The 8,384-nt window shown below is 55.7% G+C and overlaps 1 protein-coding gene across 3 annotated transcripts in view; it reads left to right on the plus strand.

Annotated features, from left to right (window-relative positions):
- The window catches only part of AP3B2 (adaptor related protein complex 3 subunit beta 2), a 31,247-nt gene extending 24,179 nt beyond the window's left edge, over positions 1-7,068 (plus strand). The window contains exons 16-26 of one of the 3 annotated variants that reach the window (XM_022554645.3): positions 51-169; positions 650-758; positions 1,141-1,264; positions 1,621-1,804; positions 1,972-2,032; positions 2,365-2,471; positions 2,670-2,898; positions 3,316-3,400; positions 3,650-3,747; positions 6,392-6,530; positions 6,632-7,068. In XM_022554645.3, coding sequence (XP_022410353.1) covers positions 51-169; positions 650-758; positions 1,141-1,264; positions 1,621-1,804; positions 1,972-2,032; positions 2,365-2,471; positions 2,670-2,898; positions 3,316-3,400; positions 3,650-3,747; positions 6,392-6,530; positions 6,632-6,782 — 1,406 coding nt within the window. In that variant the 3' untranslated portion in view covers positions 6,783-7,068. Of the gene's footprint in view, positions 1-50; positions 170-649; positions 759-1,140; positions 1,265-1,620; positions 1,805-1,971; positions 2,033-2,364; positions 2,472-2,669; positions 2,899-3,315; positions 3,401-3,649; positions 3,748-6,391; positions 6,531-6,631 lie in introns of those variants that run through there. The other 2 variants (XM_089906731.1, XM_089906732.1) reach the window with 2 other exon arrangements.
- Positions 7,069-8,384: the final 1,316 nt, after the last annotated feature.

Consider the following 8,384-nt stretch of genomic DNA (forward strand, 5'->3'; position numbering starts at 1 on the left):
GGGCATTTCCTCACTGCCACTACTGACTTGACCTCTCACCCTGTCCCCAGACCGGGACCACTTCCAGCTGGGCTCACTGTCCCACCTGCTCAATGCCAAGGCAACGGGCTACCAGGAGCTCCCAGATTGGCCAGAGGAAGCCCCGGACCCATCTGTGCGCAATGTGGAGGTCAGCAGGGGTGGAGGGTGGAGCTGTGTGTGGGGAAGGACAGACAGCAGGGAGCCCTGGGAGTGCCAGCCTGGCCCTCCTGACACCCTCCCCACACGCAGGAAGAAGATCTCTCCCTTATTGAGACCCATGTGGGCCTGTTGGGCGAATACACTAAGGTCCCCCCGCCCTGTGTGCTGTGTGCCCTCTGCTCTGTGTGCCGTGCTCTCTCCCAGCCTGTGCTGCCCCCTCCCTCCCCCTTGTATGCTGCACCCCTGTGCCTTCCCTACACTCTGTTCCTTCCTGCTGGCAGTGCCGCTCTGTGAGTGCCTCCCCTGCGTGGACAGGGTCCCTTCCCTCCCCCCATTATTCCCTCTTGGGGACAGGACCAGGTGGGGCCCTGAGAAGAGCTAGAGTGAAAGAAAAGAGGGGCTTGTGCTTTCCTTCCCCCTCCCCATCCATGATTTAATGGCTCCCCGCCCTCCACCCCACAATCTCCAGGTACCTGAATGGACCAAGTGCTCAAACAGGGAGAAGAGGAAGGAGAAGGAGAAACCCTTCTACTCAGACTCCGAGGGAGAGTCAGGGCCCACAGAGTCTGCAGACAGCGGTGAGGAGATGGGCAGAGCTGGGGCCCTGTGCTCCTGCCTGCGTGTGTGTCTTGTGGCTGACTATCTAGCGTACCTGTGTGCTCCTGTATTAGGTGGTCACGTGTCCAAGAGGGTGTGTGCCTCCTTGTGTGCACCTATATGTGTGCTTATGCACTTGAGGATTGCACGTCCCAGATGTGTGTGTGCTTGTGTAGGTCTATCCACACGGGTCCATCTGTGTTCCGGTCGGTCTGGTTGGCGTCTGGGGCCGGGAGCAGGTCGGGGGGTTGGAGGGAGAAGAGGTGAGTTTGCTTCTTCAGTGCAGAGTCTGAAGCTGGGTGTCCAGGGCTCCCCAGGAGGCCCGCACACGAGGGAGGGAAGCCTGAGACAGTCCTTCCACAGACCCTGAGTCCGAGAGTGAATCGGACAGTAAGAGCAGCAGCGAGAGCGGCTCTGGGGAGTCCAGCAGTGAGTCCGACAACAAAGACCAGGATGAGGACGAGGAGAAAGGGAGGAGCAGTGAGAGGTAAGATGACTGGGCGGCTCCAGGGATCTCCCCTGGAAACGGAGGGCTAACCCCCAGCCTTAGCCAGTCTCCTAAGAGTCCCTGAGCCTCCTCAGGAGCTGTTCTGCTCATGTGATGGCCGCAGGAGGTCTCTGCGTGGGGCGCAGCATGAAGAAGCAGTCAGGGAAGGGCCCTGAGCTGGCACAGGCTGGTCTAAAGCTCTCACTGCGACCCAGGCCTAGGAGCTCAGATGTGGAGTCCACTGGCCCAGGCTCCCCACCCTCACCCCCAATGTTCAAGGTTTTCCCTGCTCTTCTGTGACGCAAGAAGGGGTCATCCAGGCTGGGCCCAAGCCCTGTTTGCCCCCTTTCCTCCAGTGAACATAGTGAGGAGGAAGGTAAGAAGAGGAAGATGAAGAAGAGGAAGAAGGAGCCAGAGGGACAAGAAGGCGGCTCGTCCTCAGAGGAGGGCAGTGACTCCAGCAGCAGCTCCTCAGAGTCTGAGATGACATCAGAGACAGAGGAGGAGCAGGCGGAACCTGCCTCCTGGAGGAAGAAAACAGTGAGCACCTTGGGGCAGGATGGGGATGGGCGTATGGGGCAGGATGGGGATGGGCGTATGGACCAGGGCCCTCCCCAGCCTCTGGGCCAGGCCCAGGCATCTCCCCATAACCCAGCCTGGGCCAGGGTGCTCCCCTTCCACACTCACATCCTGCTTTTCTCTTCCAGCCTCCCAGCAGCAAAAGTGCCCCTGCAGCCAAGGAGATCTCCCTGCTTGATCTAGAGGACTGTGAGTTTGGGTGGTAGAAGTCACAGGGGGAAGGAGGCCTGGGGAGTATGACTTAGGAAGGGCCATGGACGCTCTGGGCTAGGTTCCTCGGGGGTTTGGGGTGGGAGGAGCAGACAGAATCCATCTTTGGGCCTGAGAGGGCAGCAGGACAACCTCTCCAGGTGTGGGGTTGGGGTCAAGGATGGATATCTCCATGGAGCCACCAGGCTGCCACGTGCCTCACTGTCCGTGGTGCTGAGCCGTCTACTCCCTAGGCCCTGGGCTCCTGCTCGATCCAAGCCAATTCCACTTTGCCTCTCCCTCGTCATAATGTTTCTCATATACTCCCACAGTCACCCCTCCCAGTGTCCAGCCTGTGTCTCCCCCCACGGTTGTGTCCACCAGCCTGGCTGCTGACCTGGAGGGCCTGACGCTCACAGACTCCCCCCTGGTGCCCTCGGTGAGTGGGATGGGGAGGGACAGGGCTGGGGCAGGGACACATCTCTGTGCCGCATCCTACGGTATGGATCTGTGTGAAGGGGGTGTGATGGAGGGATGGCTTTGAGCCTCCGTTGCTGTGACCACAAGCAGGGACAGGGCTGGGACGGGCTCTCGCCTTGTCGTCCATTTCCGTGCTTGCCCTCGTCCTCCCCTCCAGCTGCTGAGCCCGGTGCCGGGGGTCGGGAGACAGGAGCTGCTGCACCGCGTAGCTGGCGAGGGGCTGGTTGTGGACTACACCTTCAGCCGCCAACCTTTCTCTGGGGACCCCCACATGGCGTCTGTGCACATCCACTTCTCCAACAGCTCTGATACCCCCATCAAGGGCCTACACGTGGGCACCCCCAAACTGCCCGCTGGCATCAGCATCCAGGAATTTCCTGAAATCGGTGCGGAAGGGCCTTGGACGTGGTGGAGAAGGAGGCTGCTGGGTGGAGCTGGTCTTTCTGTGGCTTCTGAAGCCCCCCTCTGTGCCAGGCCAGGGTCTAGGCTGTGGGGGTGTGGAGATAGCATCTAGCACAATCCACGGACAAGACAGACTAGGAAATGAGCAAGTCCGTCTCAGGGCAAGAGGTGCTTGAGCCTTGGTTGTTTCAGCACTGACTTAAAGGGGGTGAGGGTGAGTGGGGGAAGGGTGTTGACATTTCAGGAGAAACTCAGGAACAGTCTCTCCAGGGTCTCAGAGGGCCAGGATTCCATAGAGGAGCGGTCAGCTCTGCAAGTGGAGGGGAGAAGGGGTCAGGGTTCCGGACCTGTCAGGCGATGCTGTCTTTCTCTCCCCCTTCCCCTGCCTCACACTGCTGCAGAGTCCCTGGCACCCGGAGAATCTGCCACTGCTGTCATGGGCATTAACTTCTGTGACTCGACCCAGGCGGCCAACTTCCAGCTGTGGTATGTTTCCAACTCATGGAGCGGTAGGACGATGGCTAGGGAGAGGTGGGGTCAAAGTAAACTGGAGGTGGAGGTGGTGTTAGGTGGGGCCACATCATGATCTGGTGTGTCTGGAAGGCATCCCAAGACCTCAGGTCTCTTACCTCCCTCTCCTGCTGCCTCCAAGCCCTCCCTTCAGACACAGTGCAAGGTGAGGGGAGAGATGCTGGCCTCACTCCCTCTCCCTCTGTCTCCTCCTACCCTTCCCAGCACCCAAACCCGACAGTTCTACGTCTCCATTCAGCCACCTGTTGGGGAGCTTATGGCCCCTGTGTTCATGAGTGAAAATGAGTTCAAGAAGGAACAGGGTGAGTGTTCCCTGGAGGTGGGCAGGGAGGGTGCTCAGGACCATCCACTGGGGCTCATTCAGCTCCACCATACAGTCATGCTGAGGGAGCCTCAGCTTCTGCAGATGGAGGGAGGCCTCACAGCTTGTGGCCCCAGCAAAGGCTTCACAGAGCCTGGGACACTTCAGTGAGGCTTTGGAGACAGTCTCAACTCAGCCAGGCAGAAAATTCTAGGCCAGAATTCCAGCTGGGGGAAACATTATGAGTAGGTGTTAGTGAAAATTTACAGGAAGAAAGGAGGGGAGCCGTTTGCTTTAGGGCATAGGAGCCCTTAGCAATGGTGAGTAGTGAAAACAAAGCTGAAAATATGTTTGGTCTAGTTTCTGGAAGCATTGAACGCGATGCTAAAGGATTTCGGTCCTAAAATTTCAGAGCTGGAAGGGGTCACAGAGGTTATTGGGTCCAACTCCGTCGTTAGAGAGGTAAGGACTGTAGACTTCGTTTTCCTAGCAGTAGAGGAGTCATTGAAGTTTCTGAGCAAAGACGGGGCCAGGTTCAGACTCCTGCTTCAGAAGGAGAAATCTGGCAACACTTACAGCTAGGACTGGAATTGAGAGAATCTGCAGCAGGAAAAAGAGGCAGAACAGCGTAAGTGGGAGGCAACATGGGGCTTCATGAGCCCTGAACGTGCCACTTGCTTGGTATGTGACCTTGGACTAAATTCTGTGCCTAGTTATAAGGCTATTACAATAGATCTGATGAGAGATGGTGACCAGGATTAGAACCACAGCAAAAAGAATGAAAGGCTGAGGTGGGGGAGAGGGAAGCCATGGGCGTTTGCCCTAAGAAAGTGGAGAGGGAGACATATAAGCTGGCTCTAGAATGTCTGGCTTAGATACTAGGGAGAATGGCAGTGCCATTCACCTAGACCAGGGGTTAGCCAACTTTTTCTCTAATGGGTCATAAAGCAAATGTTTCAGGCTTTCTGGGTCACGTGATCTCTGCTGTAATTTGCCGTTGTAACCCAAGAACAGCCACGGATAATACATAAGTGAATGAGTGTGGCTGCATTCCAATAAAACTCTATTTATGGACACAAATTCGAATTTCATATAATCTTCATGTGTCATGAAATATCTATCTTTGATTTTTCCCCCAGCACTTAAAAAATATTAAAAACAAACCAACAAACCATTGTGGGCCATGCAGGTGGTAGGTTGTATTTGGCCTTCAGGCTGTAATTTGCCAAACCCCTGACCTGGAAGAAAGAAGAATGGATTGGGCAAGGGAAAGGGGGGGACGATCTTGGACAGTTTTGGAGAGGCTGCTTTTGAAATACATTTGGGAAATTCAGGAAGAGGTGTTTAATATGCAACTGAAAATGTGGGTCTGTGCCCAGGAAACACTTCTAGGCTGGAGTCAGGAGCATAGCGGTGATAACTGAAGCTGTGAATATGAGTGAGATCACCCTGGGAGAGAGATGGGTGGGAAGATAAGAAGGTCAAAGACCTTCCTTGAGGAAAACCTGCCTTCTTCGGGAGAAAAAGGAGGGGAGGGAAAAGAGAAGGAACAGTGAGAGGTGGGAGGAGATCCACGAGAGATGAGGAGGTTGAAGAGTGCCTTGGATGGTCTGCAGGCCAAGATGACCAAAGACCTTCAGATCCAGCAGATAGGAAGCTGCTGCCAACATCAGAGAGAGCGGGTCATTGCAAAAGGGGGGCAGAGGCCAATTGCAGTGGGTTGAGGGAGACCAGGGCTTGGGGAAATGGAGTCCTCTTTGGAGGACCAAGGACCGAGGACCAACCTCGGTCATTGGGGAGGGAGACACAGCACTAGCATGATGACGTATCCTCTTTCTAGAGAGGGCTTCTTAGGATCGAGGAGACTTGATATGGAGAGACTAAAGGTACAGGGACAAGAAAATGTCACTAGTTAGGAGCGGAGGGCATGACAGCGACAGGAGAGGGATGTCCGTTCTCAAAAGGAGGAGAAGAATGGCGGAAGTAGCAGAAGGAGGGGAGAGAGGCTGAGGAGGAGGCGGGCAGGAGGGCAGACGGAGGAGCTCGCATGGCTGGGTAGAGCATGTGAGTGGAGAGGAGAGGTCAGACCCGTGGAGTGAGGGTTTCCTGGGATGCTGTGAGTGCCTGGGGACGTGACGAGTCCTGGACAGGTTTGGAGCTGTTGCCACGTGTGAAATTAGGGGTCCACCTGTGAGGGCTACATGTGACATCCGGACTCTGGCCTGTCGGGTGAGGACCCCCAGTGATCTCTTTGTGAGGACTCGGTCTCCAGGAGCTGGGAGAGAGTTGCACTTGGGTTGGAGGGCCAACCAGGAAAGACGAAAAGGTGGAGGAAACCTCTAAGTACTGACTGGCCACCAAGTCCACTGGCCACTCCCAAGGGGCTGGTGGCCCAGATGTCTGACAGTGGGGAAGCACCCAGTCAGTTTCTGCTCAGCAGTATGGATAGAGCCCTGGGTGGGGTGGGAGGTTGACCAAGGCTCTCTGAGGGAGGGCCAGGTCCGAGAGGGAAGTAGCCCCTCCTCAAGACTGGTGAGGGAGATTCAGACCTGCCCCGCCTGAGTAGAACCTGGTGAGGGTGCTCAGTGGGCAGACCCAGCGGTACCCCCCGTGGCCTTTGCCCTCATCATAACCTCTGTCCCCAGGAAAGCTGTCAGGCATGAATGAGATCACAGAGAAGCTCACGCTGCCAGACACCTGTCGGAGTGACCACGTTGTGGTGCAGAAAGTGACTGCCACTGCCAACCTGGGTCGTGTCCCTTGTGGGACATCTGATGAGTATAGGTACTGACCACCAGCAGGGGGACGAGATGGGCTCTCGGTCCTGATTTGAAGGAGGGGCCCCATGCCTCAGGGTTGAGCTCATTCCTCTACCCCCACCTCAGGTTTGCAGGGAGGACGCTGACCAGCGGGAGCCTGGTCCTGTTGACCCTGGATGCCCAGCCCACTGGAGCTGCCCAGGTGACAGTCAACAGTGAGAAGATGGTGATCGGCACCATGCTGGTGAAGGACGTGGTACAGGCTCTGACCCAGTGATCCTAAGTGCTGTGACCTCTTTGACCGTCACTTGTCCCTCCCTCGTGACATCTACGCTGTTAGCCTCTCTCTCTCTTTCTTTCTCTCTCTCATATCAGACGACTCATTCCAGATAGCATCCGGGGGTCCTCTCTCTCTCTGGTCATGACCAGGCTCCCTCCCAATTCTCCTCCCCGTGGGTTCCTTAGTGACCTGTGCAGAGGGAGATGGCAGGGCTCCATTCAGTCCTCCCAGCTTTGTGTAGCTATTTATGTGGCAAAATCTCAATAAAATGTCTTCTCCCTAGATGCTGGCTCACCTTTCCTTGCTTGTGGGTTCTGCCTAAGGGGGTTGGCGGGGGGCGGGGGGAGAGCTCCTAAGAGTGACTGTGTTTGACCCTTGTGAATGATCACCACTGACCTTCTAGGGGAGGCTGTGACTGACTCTAAGAGGTGACTCTGGTTGGACCCCCAAGATGACCATCTTCGAGTCTCCAGGCATCTCTGTGTAAGAGACATCTGATCGGGGATGGGGAGGTCAAGCTGGAAGAACTCCCTGGTCCTTTTTTATGAGCCTCTGCAAAGATGCCTCTTCGACATCTGGCAGTCCCTTTTGGTTCCCCTCATGGGCCCTTGGGAAGGAGAACTCATAATGTGGGGAATTCTCAAACGTAGGTGCAAGGTTCAAAATATGTCAACTACATCTAGATATGGGGCCTAGAGCCCCACCTAGCTGGGGAGATGACCCACCTGGCCATCTTGAAGAAGGAAGAACAGGAGATGTGGACCTGTGCTTCTCAAACTGCCGTTCATCAGATCACCTGGGGGTGTGTTATCATGCAGATTCAGATGGGTAGGTCTGAGCTGGGGCCTGAGATTCTGCATTTCTAACAAGATGTCAGCGACCGATGCTGTTGCTCCATGGACACACTTGAGTGGTGAGGATGTAGAGCCTCCACACCTGGGACAAGCCTTCTAGGGGTGGCAGTGAGGGTCAGGGCCCCTCCCTGATACCTTTCCTGGTGAGGAAAGAGGCTGAGCAGCAGTGGTTCCTAAAGGTGTAAAAGGTGTTCCATTAGCATGTGTTGTGCCAAAAGAAAAAAGAAAAGTCTGTAATCATGTAAATTCAGGAACCGTGGATTGGCATACAGGAAGTTTATTTCCCACAGGCTGCCTCAGAGCCTTTATTATGCTAATGTGCATTGTGAGCCCCACCCCCACCCCACCACTCCTTCTAAGAAGGGCTACAGCTCACAGTGTTACCCTTACTTGGTTTTGACCTCGGGATGCCTTTGTCCCAGGACACCTTGATTGACTGTGTTACAGGATGCACACTCCAGTGATAGTTTGAGATGTGGTGCCTCAGCCCTGATCCTCTGTAACCAAGACTCTAGTTCCTTGACCACAACTCCCCACAGCCCTGTCACTGAGCAAGTCTGTTTAGAGAAAGGGTGAAGCAGGTGTGGCCCTCTTCTCAGGGAAGGAGAACAAAGGCAGTGCCAGGGGACAGCCCTGCCTCCGACTCCGGGGACTTGCTGGGCTCCGTGGCACCAGACAGCAGCTGGGGCCGCTGCTTCACTGAGAGCCTTGGGGCCCCAAAGTCTCCCTGGGATCACTGTTTTTG

Source organism: Delphinapterus leucas, chromosome 2 (genome assembly GCF_059928025.1).
Source record: "Delphinapterus leucas isolate spDelLeu-1000000601 "Yukka" chromosome 2, BTC_Dleu_Yukka2, whole genome shotgun sequence".
NCBI classification, from domain to species: domain Eukaryota; kingdom Metazoa; phylum Chordata; class Mammalia; order Artiodactyla; family Monodontidae; genus Delphinapterus; species Delphinapterus leucas.